At 36.9% G+C, this 20,936-nt stretch overlaps 2 protein-coding genes across 7 annotated transcripts in view; one reads left to right on the plus strand and one right to left on the minus strand.

Annotated features, from left to right (window-relative positions):
* The window catches only part of LOC125232559, a 30,064-nt gene that overhangs the window by 383 nt on the left and 8,745 nt on the right, over positions 1 to 20,936 (plus strand). Inside the window, exons 2-5 of one of the 5 annotated variants that reach the window (XM_048138276.1) lie at positions 715 to 867; positions 18,136 to 18,218; positions 20,112 to 20,186; positions 20,643 to 20,775. In XM_048138276.1, the coding sequence (XP_047994233.1) occupies positions 20,163 to 20,186; positions 20,643 to 20,775 (157 nt within the window). In that variant the 5' untranslated portion in view covers positions 715 to 867; positions 18,136 to 18,218; positions 20,112 to 20,162. Of the gene's footprint in view, positions 1 to 714; positions 868 to 9,226; positions 9,346 to 18,120; positions 18,219 to 20,091; positions 20,187 to 20,642; positions 20,776 to 20,936 lie in introns of those variants that run through there. The other 4 variants (XM_048138275.1, XM_048138272.1, XM_048138273.1 and 1 more) reach the window with 4 other exon arrangements.
* Positions 658 to 9,203, minus strand: LOC125232558. 2 transcript variants are annotated; one of them, XM_048138271.1, is made up of 5 exons: positions 9,094 to 9,203; positions 3,608 to 3,758; positions 2,246 to 2,402; positions 1,396 to 1,582; positions 658 to 853 (listed from the first exon to the last, which is right to left on the minus strand). In XM_048138271.1, exons 1-5 carry the CDS (start codon positions 9,201 to 9,203, stop codon positions 700 to 702), a joined length of 759 nt encoding a protein of 252 aa, XP_047994228.1. In that variant the 3' UTR covers positions 658 to 699. The 2 variants fall into 2 exon arrangements, with proteins under 2 accessions (XP_047994228.1, XP_047994226.1); XM_048138269.1 differs by having other exon boundaries at positions 3,608 to 3,770.

Raw genomic sequence — 20,936 nt, forward strand, 5'->3', positions numbered from 1 at the left:
GGATTGAGTATGTTAACTTGTCATGTAATTTACATTCTTTAATTGTTGATGCTCAAACAAATATTATGTTTAAATATAATAAATACTTTGTCATGTAATACGTAGAATAAATGAATAGTTATCGATAGTTGTAACGATTTCCACATACATCCTTATTTTTTACAATGTTGCCACCACAACAAGTGGCTGTCACTTTTATAGCTGCGTTCATAATTAGAGCAAATACAAAAAAGTACGTTCACAATATATTTCAATAAAATACTTATTACTTATTTTTATACAATTATACTCAAAAACACCCACTTTGTCATTGAAAAAGGCGCGATACTTACAGTATCGCTACGCTACGAGTTGAGAAAATGATGCAAAATATTTTTTTTTATGGGACGATAAATATTCAGAGGCAATCAAAAAGCTCACATTGAGCATTCTGTGAGATACCCTTGGTACTTGCTTGATACATATACAGAACACAAAATGGCGGCAAAATGGCGTCAAACTTGAATAGTGCAGGGGCGAATGTTTATCGTCTCATAGAAAATTGAAATCTCGCTTTTTGAGTGGCAAGATTTGCTTTGCCATCTATAATTTATTAAGTAAAGATATGTTCTGTGTTTAGGTACCTACTAGGCGAACAATAGAAATAAAACACAAATAAACAACTAAGACTAATTTATTCTACAATAATCCTTATCTATTTTACGAGGGCACCAGCTGCGTCAGCACCTTGACGACGGTCTTCTTGTCCAACTTGCACTTTGGATAGAGTTGCTGGCAGTCGCCGTGCGTGCGGCCCGCGCTCACCGCTTCGAATATTGCCGTGCCGTCCAGCATACGACGGACTAGCGAGTTGCTGGAGATGAATAGGTAAAATTTAATAAACTGGTCAAGAAATGGCAACGAATTCCAAGGATCAAGGACGAAGCTTTCTCATGAAAATAATAAACAGGGCAGATGATTTTTCAACAAATCATTTTTGGAGCCGATTTACTTTAATAAATCTTTTTTAGAGGTGAGACACAACTTATGAGAAATGAGGAGCTCTTACATGACATCACCAGCCCATTTACCTACACGTGTAAATTACCTCCCAATGGCTAACAAAGATCACATAAGATTATACCTATTGCGATACCTGAAATTCCGATCTAACTGACATGACGACATGACACACTTGAGAGGCAAACAACAAAATTTCGGTTTTCGCGGTAATCGGTCAAGCCTTCTCAAGAGTTTTTTTTTAATCATGGGGAATCCATCTAAGATAGTAGGTACTTATATCTGACTTCCACGGATCCCTATTGATTTAAAAAGGTACCTGGATTTGTTTTTTATCATGCAGAAACATCTGCGAGCGTTATTACATATTTTTCCTTTAATTTAAAAATAAGGTACCTGGACAAATTAGCCAGCAGCGCGTCAAACTCCGTAGCATTCCCGGCCTGCATGTTCTCATTGGCCAGCTGAACATACGAGCACGCCAGCCGTTGCGTACACGCGCCCGAGTCGATATTGTACCGCGCTAGACTCTCGTCCAGTCGATTCAGCATGTCTGATATCTGGGATGACCCTGAGTCTACACCTGGCAAGAAAATGAATCCTTTTAAACATGTGATTTCAACATGATCGTCGATTGACTTCAAGACGGAGCTCACTAATTCAGGATCTAACAGCCCATTCCCTCTTGCTTTAAATATATTTTTCCCCTCACTAGCTCGGAAACACGTGTTTTGTCCTTTAATACCAGCGGGTAAAAACGCATTTTATCCACTAGTGGGTAAAGTAATTTGACCTTGAATAAAGTCAAATTAACTGCTTTAAAATTGATAAAAGTAGACGAATCCAGTAATAAAGATGATATACCACCTGTGGAACTACTGGAAGCAGTGATAAACGCATTTTTTGCGTTGTAGTTTCCTCGCTATAGTGAGGGGAAAAGTTTTGTGTTACACTCGGGTGCAAATGTATTTTACTTCTCGTGTGTTAAAAAACTCGTAAGTTCAGGATTCTTTCCCTTGCTCGTTTTTCAATTCCACACTCGGCGTTAAAATACAACTTTGCCCCCTTGTATAACAAATAACTATTAACCTAGGCTATATTTTGTTAGGGAATACAGATGGCAGGAGCGCATTTCGTGCCTTCGCATATTCTATGATACCTACATTATAATACTGCTGTATTATCTTTGTAGCAGTCTAGATACCAGTATATTGCCAAGATTCATAATATATAATGGTTTACTTACTACGTCCGTATCCACCACCATAGCCGTACGAAAGCACGTGCATGATCTTAGGCAGGATGAGCACCGCTCCAAAACCTAGGATTGACCCGATCAGCACGCCACCCAGGTCTATTTTCACGGGGCCGTATAGACCCGGAGCCGATCCGCCATACGGGCCCTGAAAATTATAAAAAAAGACATGGATTTTCGATAATTTCCTTGACGTAACACGATTCACTATCGTTTTCGTTTGAGACCTACCATATTAGGGAACATATTTATTAGGTAACCTTTTTGGATCTCTTAGAGTAAGTATGCACTAGGCTTTGTGCCGTTTCGTTCGTTGATCGGAGCGCTCCGATCTCGTTCAATCGCTCCCACGAACTAGTTCGCTCTTTTAGGTCTTTTGTCTACATTCCATACTTTTGCTCATTTAGTTGAGCCAGACCAGCGACCACTGCGGTCGGAAAGATCAGAACGAATGGGACCGAATAGTGTCAAAATGATACGAATAGTCCACAGATAGTAACATTCCGGGTCGAAAGTAAGTAACCGAAGTTTAATATGAAACCTTGATGTTTTTGTGTTGCTCTGCTAAGTAGCTCTCGCTCTCGGTCGGCGCAGTCACACACTCGTTCTTGATCGAAACCGCTCGCGCTCGCCGATCCTATACTGAACTAAATGAGCAAAGACCGATTCTCAGAGCACAAAAAGATTCAGTTCCTTTCGGTCATTGATGGGATTTTATTTATGGCCGCTGTACACATATGGCCAACGGTTCCACCAACCCCCTTGGCCAAGCGTGTAGAGGGCTACTTGGCCGTAAGTTGGCAGTTGGCGCTTGCGCTTGCCGGCCAACCGATTGGTGTCGGTTTTTTGTCCACACATCAAAGGATCTTGGCGCCAATGGCCAACTGCGTTTACACGTTGGCGCTTCATTCAGTTGGTCGTCAGCCGTCAGAGAGGACAGTAGTGAAATATTTACGAAAATAATAAGTTTATCTATGCCAATAATAGTGTAGATTTTAGGAAATAAAATAACCTTGCAAATGTTTAATGTATTTCCTAAAAAAGATAAATGTTCTTATCAGAATATTCAAAAAATTGTTAATATTTCAAATAATTTAATTTTACTACGGGGTTATTATTTTTTAATCAAATTTTTCTGACAACGTCTATGACCTAGAATTTCCTAGACTTTTCCATTCCACGTCCATCTTTCATGAAGAGCCAATGCCAAGTGATTGGTTCGCCAATGTGTAAACAGCGGCTCTTATCTTGGCCAAGGGGTTTCACAAAGGGTTGGTGGAACCGTTGGCCATATGTGTACAGCGGCTATAAAAGACGCCTTCTACTACAGTGGTACAGTGGTGGCTCCCATACCTGCGCCCCCGTCGTGCCATAAGTGGAAATCCCGAAGCGCTGCGTGCGATCCCGATCATTCTGCTCCCTCTCTTCTCTGCTCTTTTCTACCCTGGCCGAGGGCTCCGCCAGCTGGTCCTCCGTGCGAAAACTGGAGCTCGGCATGAAGCCCCTGAAATTCAAACTGGGGTAGCTGATAAAGTGTGTCGTTAAGTATAACAGTTAAAAGGATGGTTGGCTTATGAGGCCAATAAAGTGACATCAATGATTTATCTAAGCTGTTATACATGGATAAATTATTATGGATTAGTGGCTAAGTTTTTTTTTATCAGAACATTAGATGCCAACAGTATTAAGTTAATACAAGGGCCCGTGATTAAAAATATCGAGTTTATTTCATTATTATAATTGTCATGTAACCGTTTAACATTGTAACAGATTGTAATAACTCGCGTTTTTTTACAATAGACATAATATTTTATAAATAGGTAGTAACAAGCATTTATCAAAATTAAAGAAAATATTATGTGCTACTCTGCGGCGGCGCCACCATAATGAAATTCAACTAATTATATGTTAAAATGATGTTCGTAAGACGTACAGTATGTACGTATAATTTTATGACTGTACCTATAGCGGGAAACGAAATAATGGGCTTTTATTGTGGCGCCGCTGCAGAGGATGCTCTGCAGCGGCGCCACTCAGTTCTCATAGATAGATATGACATCATCTACTTTTTTCTCATGGAAATTGATGTACCAATGCTGTTTATTATGTACGTATTGAAAAAATCACTATAACTTAGTAAATTTATGTACTTTCACTAATTCCGCATTCCGCCTGAACGGTATGAGCTAGTATGTAAGGAGGTGTACCTACGGGTAAGCGAGAGGGAGATATGTTCCTTCCCGCTCGCTCCCGCGCTCGGCGCGTTTCGTTCTAGGTTTCAATAATTATTATTAAATTTATGCCCCTGTTGTACACTTTGCTTTTTACTTCGATTGCGAGGAATTAATTATATTTTTCTCGGCAATTTACACCACGAAATTGTCGTAAAGCGAAAGAACATAATAGGTACATAAGATAACCAATTCCCGCCAACTTTTTTTTCAACATGTGATCAGAGTTTCAGACGCTTGGTTTTTTGCCAAGTCAAAAATTTTTTAAACGATAAGTAATCGAATCCTATTTTATTTAATTTACTTAATTTAATGACAGAAAATACGGAATTCTAATAAATTATAGCAAAAATAAAATAACCTATCAAAGTTTTGTCACCTACACAATTTTATTGCTCAATAAAATTGTGCAATATGTTTTAACTGTTTGTCTCTTGAGACCGATTACCTTAGTCTTAGGCTCCCCACAGACAGTCTTAAAAATTCATAATCTTAAAAAAAACTTGTATGCAATCTGACAGTTCAAACTGACACTGACAAGACACTGACAGATCTGAACTGTCAGATTGCATACAAGTTTTTTTTAAGATTATGAATTTTTAAGACTGTCTGTGGGGAGCCTTAGGCCGGCACGGCAACAGACAGTCTTAAAATTCATAATCTTAAAAAACAAGAGTGTGTGTGGACTAGGGCTTCCAAATACCGGACCTTATCCAATACCGGTATTCATTCCGGTATTGGCGATTTCAATTCCGGGATCCCGGTATTGAAATCGGGAAAATATAAAAACCAAGTAATTTGCTTAAAATAACAAATTTTATTCAAAATCTCGTTACTTTTCATGCGTGTTATATACTACAGCGGAATCTTGCCAATCCGACTTAGTGAGGTGTCAAATCGATTACATTTCCAACTTCATAAGTTTCGATTTCAACCCAAACGGTTCGCAAACTTATGTGGCCAAGTCCGTTCAACTTCTATTGTTTTTAAGTATACATAGTTCAAAGGGCTACGCCCTGTGCTCTTTATTTTTGTTATGAGTCCTCAGTCCCAAGTACGCAGTATAAAAGCAAACGGGAAAGAGCGCCAGATCTCTACTCAGGTAATTCTGTAAGTTAGATATCGCCGCCATATCGGACATTTCACAAGAAGACGCGGCTATAGCAAACCATGTTTTCTGCCAAATCGATCTCTTTAAGCTCGTGCGGAATAGAACCTTTTACATTTTAATAATAACAAGCCTTTGCATATATAACCAGATGGTTCAAACGGCATCCTTGCGACACTTACGTTTGTGGCTGTACAGCCCAATTCGATAGAGGATCCCTCGTCCGCACACACGGCAGGTGTATGCTCCCCCAGATGAGCGGGGTTTAGAGGCTTGCTCGTGACGCCTCATGCGTTTATCATTCAAGGAGGAGAACCAGGCATTGTCGTGCTTGGATTGAACGTCATGGACAACACGGCGCCACGTGGTTCGGTCTTCGGCCAGTCGTTGCCACGGGTCGCATGGAATATCAAATGTGACCATGTCACGCTTCACGCAATCTTTAAAGCGCAGCGTTGGCCGTCCGACCGGTCTTTTTGCATCTACAACATCTCCCAGCGTGGCAAACGAGTCCGCTCCATTCGATACACATGCCCGAGCCACCTCAATCGCCTCTTCTTTAGTATGGCTGTGATACTAGGAAGCTGCTGTGGCTCATTCATGCTGTGTTACATTTTATAGGTAGTTTTAGTTTTATTCTGTAGGTTTAACTATAATATCACTTTATTAAATAACAAGCATTAAGAAGCATTTCTCGATTATAGTTTCATCATTGACTTTTGAAATTAGAACATGAGATGATTTTTTTTTAGAAACACATTGTAATCAATATCTGTGGTACAATTTAGTGGTATTTTTGTATTTCGTGGCGCTAGAGGCGCTAATGCACTAATAAAATAAATCCGCCAAATCATTGAACAATTAGCCAAAAAAGCTGAATTGTCCGACATAGATTATCAAAAATCACATTAAGAAATAATCTATGGAATCACACATTACTTTGCGGAAATCCATGATAATCAAAATCAAAAAGATTATCCGCGGAATAGGAACACTTAATTTACGGATTAGAAAAGTATTTTTCTTGATTTTGATAGTTAAGGAGTGATTTCCCAATTTCGGTACTAAGTATAGGGAATGTTATGTACGGCAAAGTTTTGAGCTAGATAGAGTTCAACACACTAACGCACACGCATAGTAAAAATAGAGTAGCTACGGTATACGTTAGTTCGTATGCATTAACCAATTTTTTGAAAAGTTATATCTATGATATAGATGCATCAAGGCGATTTGTTTACAGAGGATTTGTGTCCTGTTGCAACTACGTTTGATGTGTTGCTCCTCTGTCACACTTACGTGCGAATTCACAAGTGCGACAAATGTGTCAAAAAATGTTCGCGGCCGACCCTCCTCAATGAATGCTTTTGACACGTATCTTTAATTCTTTATCTAGCTAATCATCGAAAAAACAATCATTTTCATACAAATATTGCAAAAACACCAAACAGAGAATGTGTCAAATCGAAAAACGAGAGCAAGAAGAAGATTTACGCGTGTAGTAACCATCGTGATGCAGAAATTTAACGTTTTTGATGAGTGATTTACGTTCATTTGGTAGTTACTAAAAATACCGGGATCCCGGTATTACTAAATTAAATACAGGTATTGAAATGTGCCCAAAAAAAGGCGGGATCCCGGTATTGGAAGCCCTAGTGTGGACGGTCGCGAAATTGTATGGAAACTCCGTGCACTCGATCTAATTTTTGTACTGATTATGGCTTCCCACAGACAGTCTTAAAAATTCATAATCTTAAAAAAAAATTGTATGCAAATTGACACTGACAGATCTGTCAGTGTCTTGTCAGTGTCAGTTTGAACTGTCAGATTGCATACAAGTTTTTTTTAAGATTATGAATTTTTAAGACTGCCTGTGGGAAGCCTACTATGACTTTATCAAATTATGAATTTTAAGACTGTCTGTTGCCGTGCCGGCCTAAGACTAAGGTAATCGGTCTCAAGAGACAAACAGTTAAAACATATTGCACAATTTTATTGAGCAATAAAATTGTGTAGGTGACAAAACTTTGATAGGTTATTTTATTTTTGCTATAATTTATTAGAATTCCGTATTTTCTGTCATTAAATTAAGTAAATTAAATAAAATAGGATTCGATTACTTATCGTTTAAAAATTTTTTGACTTGGCAAAAAACCAAGCGTCTGAAACTCTGATCACATGTTGAAAAAAAAGTTGGCGGGAATTGGTTATCTTATGTACCTATTATGTTCTTTCGCTTTACGACAATTTCGTGGTGTAAATTGCCGAGAAAAATATAATTAATTCCTCGCAATCGAAGTAAAAAGCAAAGTGTACAACAGGGGCATAAATTTAATAATAATTATTGAAACCTAGAACGAAACGCGCCGAGCGCGGGAGCGAGCGGGAAGGAACATATCTCCCTCTCGCTTACCCGTAGGTACACCTCCTTACATACTAGCTCATACCGTTCAGGCGGAATGCGGAATTAGTGAAAGTACATAAATTTACTAAGTTATAGTGATTTTTTCAATACGTACATAATAAACAGCATTGGTACATCAATTTCCATGAGAAAAAGTAGATGATGTCATATCTATCTATGAGAACTGAGTGGCGCCGCTGCAGAGCATCCTCTGCAGCGGCGCCACAATAAAAGCCCATTATTTCGTTTCCCGCTATAGGTACAGTCATAAAATTATACGTACATACTGTACGTCTTACGAACATCATTTTAACATATAATTAGTTGAATTTCATTATGGTGGCGCCGCCGCAGAGTAGCACACAAAATATTGGATCTTACCTACATTCGCTATAAAATTATAACGTCTTTTCCTGTTCAAAAATGTTAATAATAATTATTATCACCACACCAACTGTTAAAGGCTTACTTTGCTATTCGAAAACAGATAGCAAAATTGTATTTTATCCACAAGAGTGCAAAGTAATTTCATACAAATTTTAACTTGATGTCTTAATTTGACTGGTAGAATTTACCTATAAATGATGATTTTGAATCATAATTATTGGATAAATTGTTGAATTTGATTTAGTTTGATGTTTTACAGTTAGTATTTTGTTCGTGTTGGTGTGGTGAAAAATTTTGTGTTTCACTCGGTGGCAAAGTTTGTTTAACCTTCGTGCCTTGAAACACTCGCAACGCTCAAGATTCCACTTATTGAACCACTCGCTACGCTCGCGATTCAATATTGGAATCATTCGCTTGCTCGGGTATAAATTTTGGCACGTGCGGTTAAACAACAACTTTGCCCCCTCGTAAAACAAATAACTATTAAATCAAACACTCACAAGTCAGTTTGGGGTAATTAAGTAATTATCTCAGGGACTCTTTATAGAATTTAGAACTACGAAAATTACAATCAATCAACATTATTATGTGTAAATGACGTCCCAAATCTTTAAAACTCCTGAACCAATTTTGTAGCAAATAAACACAAACACTTTTCTCAATGATCTAGATGCCCTACATATTTAACACCCTAACCTCATTAAACACTTACCCATCACTGTACTCCGCAGCCACCGCACCCAGAAGCAACCCAAAACACAAAACCTTCAGACTCATCTTACCACCCATCACAAACTGCCGTCTTCCACGTCCGTATACCATATATACGGGGCGTTCCGTATGCTGCCCAGAGACAATGTTATGGGGAAACACTATTGTCAACTTGTGTATGATCTTTGATGTTGCACAATGACTTACTTCGTCACGCGTCGCGGACAGATGCTATCGAAGGGGGAAGAATGAGGTTAGTGATGACAACGTAACAGGTAGCAACATCTGAGGAACCATCCAGAACTGTTATACTCTGGCAATGGCATGCACAGAAAGAGGTGGCAAATTCAACGAATTTTGTGTTAATAACTTGACTTAAACTATTTCTTCATTTATACACATTTCTTTATTTATTTAACTGTAACGTGATCTGGGTACCGGCAGAATATTATCAGTGCCTCACTCAAAAGGGTGAAGCGTATAGCTGAGTCGGAACCCTTTTGTTTTTGCTGCAATGCACACAGTGTGGGTAAGCATTTTTTTTTATGTTGTGTACGTAATTTTAAGTCAAATGTATGTTTTTTTCTCTTCTTGTTGTTCTGTGTTGCATTTGTAATTGTGTGTTATTGCAGCATTCAAGTAAAGCTTTTATCTATCTATCTATCTTGACATCCCTTAAAAAATTAAAATCGTGTTAGTGCGTTTTCACATTATCCGATCCGATATCGGACGTAGGACCGATATCCCATACATTGAAGCCGCCATCTTTGATTCTTGCCTTAGAATTTTAACAGGATTTCAAAGTTTGAAATGCTTCCTACATCCGATGTCGGATCGGATAATGTGAAAACGCACTTAATGTAGTATTAATTTCTACTGACAAGGTTGATATGCTAAAGGATACCTAATTGCTAAGGTGTTAGGTCTGCTCAAGTGCTCAGTTACCAGTTACGTTCTTATGATGCTGTTATTATTAAACTAAACACCTACAATAGTTTCTGTACGGTGAATTCATATAACCTAACCACAAAATTAAAATTTTGAAAAAAACCCCCGACTGCGACATTGTGACCGATTTTCATGAAACATGGCTAAGAACACTCCTGACTAATTCAGCTTTCCAACAAAAAAACTAAATCTAAATCGGTTCATCCGTTCGGGAGCTACGATACGACAGACAGACACAAAACAGACATACAGACAGAGAGACAAACAGACAGACAGACACGTCAAACTTACTTTTGCGTCGGGGGTTAAAAAACTAGGTTACATGTAGGTAATATATCGCCAAAATTAAGAGTAGGTACTATGGTGTTTTACCTTAATACGTTTGATGAAAATATTGATTAGTGACTATTACCACAGTATAATTAAGAGTACTATCGTACAGTATGGCCACTCCCGCTCCCCGCTGAAAGTGCCGCCCACCCCCTGTCGGTTACCTGACAGTTACCGCCTGTCAAAAACGCGAACAATCGACCTGTCATATCTCACTCATACAAGCATGGTACGCGTTCACCTACACAAGTTTAGAATGTGTGCTAGGAACGCGCCTCTTTCATATATTTGATCGCCAGTGTCCGAGATGTGCTATTACTTAAGCAACTGAAGTGACTTGTATGGTTGTATTATCTAGCAGGTTATTGTAATTACTATTTTAAGACACCTTCACATATTTGCATGCTGTTTGTACACGGCTAAAAAAGGTGAACCCAACGACTGTTTACTTATTTAACATCTGTAAGCCATACCCTTTTTTGCAAATAAATTATTGTTTGTTTGTTTGGGCTTAGTCCACTTTGAATGCTCCAGTCTCTAATGTACGAGTGTAAACAAATAGTCACAAGGCATGTCATGAAAGAAATTATGTATGTGTCTTATAATTAGTAAGTACCTTAGGTACGTAGTGGTTTTTGTCATTTCTTGGCTAGGGCACTTCGCTCGTTATTTGGAGACTTGGGATTCATTGGATCATTAAAGATCCCGATTCAGTATGTTTAACGGTTTTAAAATGGTTTTGATACGACGATTTGAAGCGACGTACCTAGGTGCCAAAATAAATGTACCGTAACAAGTTGTAATCGGAATCAGCCTCCTTCGCTCTTAATTTCACACGATGGGTATACCGTTATTCGGGGTGAGTAGGGTTCGCGGGGAAGTTGGGTTATGAGTACCTAAGACGAGAAGGGACGAATGGGAGATAAATTTTAATCTTCCAAAATCACCTCTGTATGAAATCCCATCTCACCTCAATTTCGAGGGACTACGGGATAAGGTGGGACTTTTTTCAATACAAGTACAAGATATAAACTGAATTGATTTAGTGCGCTATGGTGACGCCCTATGTCTCTCTTTGTATTGGTCGAGACTCATGAGATGGTTCACCGACTAGATTATCTAATCAATTATTTATATATAACTTAAACTAAACAATTTAATATAATTATGCACAACTTAAAACTACACAACTTCCCATTATGACGTAAACCAAAGTCTGTAAGTCTATCCTTCTCGGCTTTTACAAGATTCTCGTCTCTCATTCTCGAGGAGCAAGGTCCGGCGCTAGTATCGGTCTATCTGTACTATCTATGACAGGCTCACTGATGGCTACAGTTACAGGCCCCGTAGCCGAATGGCATTTCTCCGACGCCAAACGAAAGCGATACGCCGCTGGCTCTGTCGCGCCAATACGCAAGCGCGATAGAGATAGATATCTACTAGCGCTTCGTTTCGTGAGCGTTTCGTGAGCGATTGTGCCATTCGGCTAGCCACCCTGATGACCTCAGTGCGTAAGCTTAGTATGGATAAAGCTTTTAACCTCGGGATTTTATTTGAAAAGTTAGGTGATAGATCCAAATAGAACGTGGCACTACTTTCGAGAACTACGAGTAACTCATGTGCGTTGCTGTTCCGAGTTTCTCACACATATTGATTGGGGCAACACAATGATGTTTGCGACTTTTTAATTTCTATCCTTTTTTGCAAGGCTGTGTTATGACCAGAGATCGGATTTTAGTGCGTCATCTCATACTAAAAGTCATTAAAATGACGTAAGTCAAATGTCGCAAATCCGTCCGATCTCTGGTTATGACACGTTGAGGTCCACAAGGCCGTATAGTATAACAAGTTGATGCTGAGCCAGTTTATTATCATTAAGTTTATTGACCTAAGCGGAGACGAACATATTTAGAGCATAAAATCCCTCCATTGTCTTTAGATATGTCGCGACACTAAACATAATAAAATGGCCGGTTATTGCAAGACTTGTGCAAGATGTTTAAATGATGTTCTTGTAAAAGTGACGTAACACAACACAGTGACTATCTTTATGACCTTGACATTTTCATTCAGAAATTGACCTTGCTTTTCAAATACCTACTTATATTCCTACGTTATCAGTAGAAACCAAGGATTATTTATATGTATAGGATTCACAATCTTCATACTAAGAATCGTACAGTCAGCCAATTAAGTGGTTTATCACTTTTCGACTCTATTTCAAACAAATAAGGTCGAAAAGTGGTAAACCACTTTTTTGGCTGACTGTACCTCGATTTTTTTAGCGCCACCTTTAGGGTGTTTCATTTTTCCAAAATTTTGATTTATCTTTGACTTCGCTTTTCTTCTTGGTTCTACACCTATACAGAGCCCATATACCAAAAATCAGGGAAATCGGACAATATTTAGAGGTCGCGCTCTGTGGCAACTTTTGTCTGAAGAAGTTACTATGGGCGCAGGAGAGGCTAGGAACAAAACTTATGTAACTTTTTGTAGGAGGTGGTTTAAAAGTGATTTTAATGAGTAGTGTCTATATTGAAGCAAGTTCTTTTTTAAAAATGAGTAGTAGTCGTGACATTTAGTTTCTAGGCATAGTTCCTTATGGTCATTTTTTTGGACGCTCGACTTCCTTCTAAGGAACAAATTTTGTTGATTTTTTGTCCTGTTTTTGGCATGAAGCAGTGGTCTATCGGCCCTCTCAAGGCACTAATAACAGGATAGGTGGAAGAAATCAAGCAGCACATGGCTATCACCAGGTCCGCCATGGACCGGCTCAGGAAAATATGGAGAAAAAGAAACATCACAAATGCCACTAAAATGCGACTTGTCAGGGCATTAGTATCTCCCAATTTTCCCATACTTCTTTACGGTGCTGAGACATGGACTTCAAGGGGAAAGAAGATAGATGTCCTAGAAATGTGGTGCTGCAGAAGAAAGCTAGGAGTGTCCTGGACAAGGTTCAGATGCTATGGACCGGCCAAGTCAAGGCTGCATTCAGTGGCCCACTCTACGAATGCCCTTGCAAATGGCCATGCATTGTTAAGCTTGCTACCACCCCTGATGTGACGACTACCACTCTGCCAAGAGTGTAACGACAAAGAAGAAAACAAGATCGTTCTTTGACTTAAGTATATTTACCGGGACATAGACCGTACTTACCTTTGTGATTTTTGTTTTCGAACTATTTAATGTCCAGGATGTTAGCGATTGTTAGCGCAAAGAGGAGAATATATTTTATAATAGAAATTAACGCTCCAGTCAAAGATAAAGAGCAAAACATCGGTGTCAAACATCACAGAAAATGCGTTACTACTTACCTACTACTTAAGCGAACAGAAGATAAGGTTGCGGCTTACATTTGTAAGCTAAATTATGATGATGATGACTTTCTTTTATCAAGCATGGATGTTACAACTGTTGATTTGAATAAATTTACTTTTACTTAAAAATAATTTACAAGTACTCTATTGTTTTATTTGGTAATAAAATTGAATAACATTACTTTTTAGTGACTTTCTTTCAAACTGTTCATCAAGCGCGACCTCTAAACAACGTCCAAATCACTTGAAATTTGGTATATATGCGTTTAAGATAAGCTAGAACCGAAAGCCGAGCGAGGTCAGAAAAAATATCACAATTTTATTTTTCCCATACAAATATGAAACACCCTACGCCACCTATTAAATACTATCATAATAACTACACTGATGATGCCTACAATTTTTTTTTTCAAAATTTGTATTGACGTGATATCATGATATTAAAATAAAGAAATACCTATGTCATTTGTTCTTATAAAAAATAAAATCACGCAAAAATATTCAATGTGATTTTAGTCACTTAATGTATACATTTCAGGGGCGTACGCTTTTTTGTATGGGCTTTGTCAGTCCAGTAATTAATTGTTCTTGGTAGAAACTCTTAATTCATATCATCGTACAGCCAGACTTACAATTTACAAGTGTATTAGAGAGAGCAACATTTTTCTAAATTCCCAAGAATTAGAGACAGGCCAACATAAGTTGGCAACGATTTTAAGCCTTATCTCATCTGCGGTGTTTCCGGACCGATACGATATTCAAACTTTCAAGAAAAGAGCGTACACCCATGAAACCTTTGCCTTGAACGGAACGAAGTTCTCCTACGAGTAGGTAGATTAATTAAGTAAAAAGCAGTTCTTACTTGGGCCGCTTGGGTGTTAACACTTTAATCCCTCACTACGCTCAGAATTCAATGTATGCCTTCGCCGTAAATATGTGATGTTGTTTACTAGAGGCACCATCTACTAATAATTCCAAATGATTAAGAACATTCATTTTGTCACAGATATGAAAAAAAACAACTTTCTCCTCCGTTTTCGAAGAACACCGGTGCCCTTACAAGTTGCTGTGATACCTATAAAAAGCAAACATGGTCATTATACTCTTGAACGTCAATTTTATAGTCACCCAATCTTCACCATCACCACCACCATAGTCGCGCATAGTCACACTTTCACCAGATGAAGTATATATTTATAAAATATACCAACCCACTTATTTACTGATAGCTGATAAACTTCAATTGTTGTCAAACAAAAGAATAATAGTTCGGTAGACTCTAAAAGTAATACATTACTTGGGGCAAGCTGCGTGAAAATGCTACAAATTGGCCCTAATATTGAATGCCATAGACCTAGGAATGTGAAGAGATGTCACACATACAGGCATTTCCATTTAAGATTGTAGTGCCTCCAAATTGCGTTTTAGACTCATAAAAGTAAATAGTCATACTTGTTATGGAGAATTTTTGGCCAAAAGCTGCACTTTTGGATGGAAGCAAGCCGCTTTGCATGGTGATAGTAGACATCATAGTAAACGATTTTTTCCGAGGACATCGAAATTTCATCCCTTAGGAAACCGAGCGCAGCGAGGTGTTTTATGAAAATGAAAAAAATTATATATTTTTATTGTATCGTCCGATTTTGACAAAACGTATCTAAAATGAAAGGTATTGCTTTATGTAATTTAAAAAAAATTATTATAAAAAAATTTGAAACAAAAATTATTATAAAAGAAGTAAGAAAAAAATTAAAAAAAGTAAATTTACGTCTCGCACTGAATAACTTCAAAGAATGACAGACAAAATGTACAATGTCGATGTATCAGTTTTTTTAAATCAAAGACAGATAAATTCATAGTTGAAAACTAAAGACCGCATCGAAATTGGATTAGCATTTTTTAAGATACAAGTTGCCAAAGTTGGGAAAATTTGCTTTATATGGCCACTTTGAAATTCCTTTGCCAGAAAGTCAGAAATAATATATTTTTCTTACAAAAGTACATAGTAACAGTAGAACTCAAAATAAAATAAAAAATTCCGAGGACATCATAATTTCATCCCTTAGGACGACGAGCGTAGCGAGGTCTGTTACGAAAACCGAAAAACAAAACTAATTTTTTTGTACGTCGTCCGATTTTGACAAAACATATTTCAATTGAAAGGTATTGCTTTATGTAACTTAAAAAAAGATATTGAAAAAAATTGGAAAAAAAATGTAAGATTTTTAAAAAAAACTAAAATTTTCGTATCACACTGAATAACTGCAAAAAACGGTAGACACGATGTGTAATATCGATTATATGAATTTTTAAAATTAAAGACAAATAGATTCATGATTATAAACTAAAAACCGAATCGAAATCGAATCAGTAGTTTTTAAGATACCAGTTGTCAAAGTTGGCTTAGTTTGTTTATATGGTCGCTTATAAATTCCTTAGCTAGAAAGTCAGAAACATTATATTTTTCTTACAGTTAGAAGTATGCATTGGTAATAGACATCATAATAAACAATTTTTTACGAGGATATAAACATTTCGTCTCTTAGAAAGCCGAGCGTAGCGAGGTCTGTTACGAAAAACAAAAAAAAACAGTTTTTTTTATTGGATCGTCTTTCTAAGGGTTTCTAAGGGACGAAATTTTTATATCCTTGGAAATAATCGTTTAATATGATGTCTATTACCAATGCATACTTATAACTGTAAGAAAAATATAATGTTTCTGACTTTCTAGCTAAGGAATTTATAAGCGACCATATAAACAAACTAAGCCAACTTTGACAACTCGTATCTTAAAAACTACTGATCCGATTTCAATTCGGTTTTTAGTTTATAATCATGAATCTATTTTTCTTTAATTTCAAAAATTCATATATCGATATTATACATCGTGTCTACCGTTTTTTGCAGTTATTCAGTGTGATACGAAAATTTTAGTTTTTTTTTTTAAAATCTTACATTTTTTTTCCAATTTTTTTCAATATTTTTTTTAAGTTACATAAAGCAATACCTTTCAATTGAAATATGTTTTGTCAAAATCGGACGACGTACAAAAAAATTAGATTTTTTTTCGGTTTTCGTAACAGACCTCGCTACGCTCGTCGTCCTAAGGGATGAAATTATGATATCCTCGGAATTTTTTATTTTATTTTGAGTTCTACTGTCACTATGTACTTTTGTAAGAAAAATATATTATTTCTGACTTTCTGGCAAAGGAATTTCAAAGTGGCCATATAAAGCAAATTTTCCCAACTTTGGCAACTTGTATCTTAAAAAATGCTAATCCAATTTCGATGCGGTCTTTAGTTTTCAACTATGAATTTATCTGTATTTGATTTAAAAAAACTCATATATCGACATTGTACATTTCGTCTGTCATTCTTTGAAGTTATTCAGTGCGAGACGTAAATTTACTTTTTTTATTTTTTTCTTTTTTAATATTTTTTTTTTCAATTTTTTTTTAAATTACATAAAGCAATACCTTTCATTTGAGATACGTTTTGTCAAAATCGGACGATACAATAAAAAGATAGAATTTTTTTCATTTTCATAAAACACCTCGCTACGCTCGGCTTCCTAAGGGATGAAATTTCGATATCCTCGGAAAAAATCGTTTACTAAGACGTCTACTATCACCATGCAAAGCGGCTTGCTTCCATCTAAAAGTGCAGCTTTTTTTTCATAACTAGTATGACTAAAATTGCCATACATTCTTTTGTTTGTCCATTTTGTTACGATCCGTTTTGTAACGTTGTACCTACTGAAAATTTCAACGAAACCTTTCCCAGTATTGTTTTTTCTTTTAGTTCTGAGAATACAGATAAAGTTTCAATTTTAATAGGTTATTTTGTAGCAATTTACGCAAAAGAACCTGAGGCACATTCAATAAGTTTGTAGGTTTCGAATATAAATGCCATGATCAGTAGAAAAAAGTCGCAATCGTTTGTCTTCCGTTAAATATATCAAGTATTTTAGTGGTATTAACAAGTCGAAAATAAACTATTTTTAATTCTTAGAATCTGAAAAACAGCATCTTATAGCGGGAGATTAAAAAGTCTCGAGTTTTGTTTTTACTTTCCTCTGTCTAAGTCGGTGCAGAAGTTAATTTAGATGGACCATCTTCCTGCGGGCATGTGTGATAAACTTTCTCGCATCTCGAAAAGGATGGCCCGAAGTGATAGGCTTCATCACGCGATCGAGTCAGTTCTATCCGTTACAAACTCTACACCGTTACATCTCGAGTTATCCAACAATAGTTCGCGGAAACACATTGTCACATAATTTTAATTTCCTACTCTACTTCTGTAAAAACTCCGCGAAATGCCGCCAAACGCCTTACCGTTTCGCAGGTGGCACCACCTGTCCAGAAAAACAAAATTGCCTGCAATTAAAAAAAAAGTATTAAAAAATGTGGCAAAGGAATCTGCTTTCAGTAACTTTGGTTTTAGTGTACGTGTCATGTGAGAAAGATGTGAGAGGTTCGCGAAAATCCAGGCTGTTTACTTTCAATACGCATGACGAAGATGTAACAGTAAGTTTTTGGGTCTATATTAATTGCCATAATTTACTTGTAATACTGCTAATATGATTTGGCATATCGTAAATTACGCACAACTTTAAAAACGCATATTATTATTATGCATATCTAATAATGTGCATAGGTAATTTAATTTGTTTTAACGATAGTTTGGGATTTTATGAGTTATTAAATACTTGTGAGAGTTATATGGCGCGAATCGACTCTTCGTCAATGGACGCAGTCTCATAGACAATTATAGGAGGCGAATGATTGCAGTTCGACTTCCCCATTATTATGTAAACTTATGTTATGTGAAATAAAAGGGACCCCTTTCTTTTCCATAAACTTTTTGGTCAGAATTTCGTTAGTCATAAGTTGTTATTCATATATTTTGTGGTCATAAACATCACTAGTCATAATTTTTGTTACGAATAATGCTTAATGGTACTAACATTAACAACCCATAATATTGGATGCCATAACCTTAAAAGTCATAAAGTTGATGAGTATAAAATTGAAAGGCATAACAATAATTATCCAGAAATATTACTAGGCATATTTTTTGAAGCCCTACTGATTGTTCTGCATACAGTTTTAAGGCATAAACCTCATAAGTCATAATCTTTGTTACGAATAACGTTTAATAGTTCTAACGTTAACAACCCATATTATAGAATACTATAATCTTAGAATCAAGAAAGTTGATGAATATAACATTTAAAACGGATCCCTTTGTTAGCCAGATTATCATTAGTCATAATTCTGAAACGGTTTCATTAGGGTCACCTATAGATAGGTTAGGTTAGGTTTGTTTTATGGCAATCCTGAAAAGTTACGCGTTTTTGAGAAAAACCAAATTATGACTAACGAAAATGTGGACAATCGATACATTATACCTTATGACTTTATTGGTAGTCCGCATTTACCTCGCGTCCATTAGAACGGAAATAGGACCCCTGCCCCCTTCTACTCGTTGACGAAGCCGAATACTACAAAAATCAGCATGCAAAGGAAGAAATGGCGGGAAAATCAGTGAGCTCATTGAGTATTTTAATCCTCATTTCTCAGCTAGGTTCGCTAGTTACCTTGTGTCATTCAGAGCAAAAATAGGAGCCCCGCATAGCGAGGCTCCGTCGAATCGCTGGCGGGCCCTAATACTTTTAAAAGCAACATGAAAAAATAAAACACATAACATGTAAAAGACGAAATGGCGGGAAAATCAGTGAGCCCAACGAGAAAATTTTCATTTCTCGGGTAGGTTCGTTAGTTACCTTGTGTCATTCAGAGCAGAAATAGGAGCCCCGCATAGCGGGGCTCCGTCGAATCGCTGGCGGGGCCTAATATTCTTAAAAGCGACATGAAAAAATTAAACACATAACATGTAAAAGACGAAAAAAGTATCTTCTGTGAAAAACTAAATTATGACTAACGATAGTGAACACGAACAAACATTATGACTTCAAACTTAATGAAAAATAATATAGATCCCATTGAATGTTATGATTAAAGTTAATGTGGACAGTAATCATTATTACTTGCGAAAATATACTTTACGACAATTATGACAAACATGTTTATTGCTTTCAACATTATGTCCATAATACAAAATGCAATTTGATTATTATGCCAAACAATGTTTATGACTAACAATAATGATGACTTGCAAAAATCTGACCTCCAATTTCTGACATTCAACTTTATGACTAATGATAATATGACTATTAAAAATTATGACTAACAACGTTATGGATTGGAAAAATCGGACTAAAAAAATTATGGGAACCAATAGAGACCCGAAATAAAAGCATAAATAAATGAATGTTCGCCTTCTAAACTGCGTCCATTGGCGACACGCACACAAGTCTGAATACATCGTTGTGTGTAGTATTAATTGTCAATTTGCAGGTGACATTGGATTTTTCAATTCCCTTCCTTACAATACCCGTGAAACCTACTATGGACAACGTTTTCGGATCTGCAGTAAGTCAATTAGCCTCTATACCTCATGATAGCTGCCGGAATAACAACGTGTCAATTACTATACAGTTAATTTAAAAGTCCGCTGTGGGACTAATAAATCTAATAGGTAGCTAATAAAGTTCTTCAAACTAAATGCTCAATTTGAAAACTAGTTAATCAAATAAAAGTCCAATTGGCCAAAAAGTATTGATACCTTGTTCTACATCCAAACGAAACTTAGAAAACTAATGTCCCAAGAATAAAACCTAACGTCTTCCTAAGAACTTACAATTAGTCCGTTTTCACACTATCCGATCCGATATCGGAAGTCGGAAGGATTTCAATAGAAAAAATCCAAGATGGCGCCTGTAATGTATGGGATATCGGTCCGACATCCGATATCGGATCGGATAATGTGAAAACGCACTTACACATTACACTTTCACCTAGGTACACCTATTTATTTTCTTTTTTCAGGGTATACCGTCAGTGAACCTAAATGTACCAGCTCTGGTATTAGGGGGAGGGTTGGTCATAGCCTCGACATTCCTGCTTCCGTTACTGTTCAAGACTTACGCACATCATCCTCCTTTGGACAGATATGCTAAGAGTAAGTACTTACCTCGTAAAAGTGCCTAATAAATATGGTGCCTATTGGAGGCATGTGTCTTAACGCCTATAAACAGGTGCCCTTTACAGCAGATTTACGCTCTGGTAAATACTACCTACCTACTCAATAAAAGGAGGCTTCTAATACTACCTATACCTACT

This window comes from Leguminivora glycinivorella, chromosome 13, assembly GCF_023078275.1.
Source record: "Leguminivora glycinivorella isolate SPB_JAAS2020 chromosome 13, LegGlyc_1.1, whole genome shotgun sequence".
Lineage (NCBI taxonomy): Eukaryota > Metazoa > Arthropoda > Insecta > Lepidoptera > Tortricidae > Leguminivora > Leguminivora glycinivorella.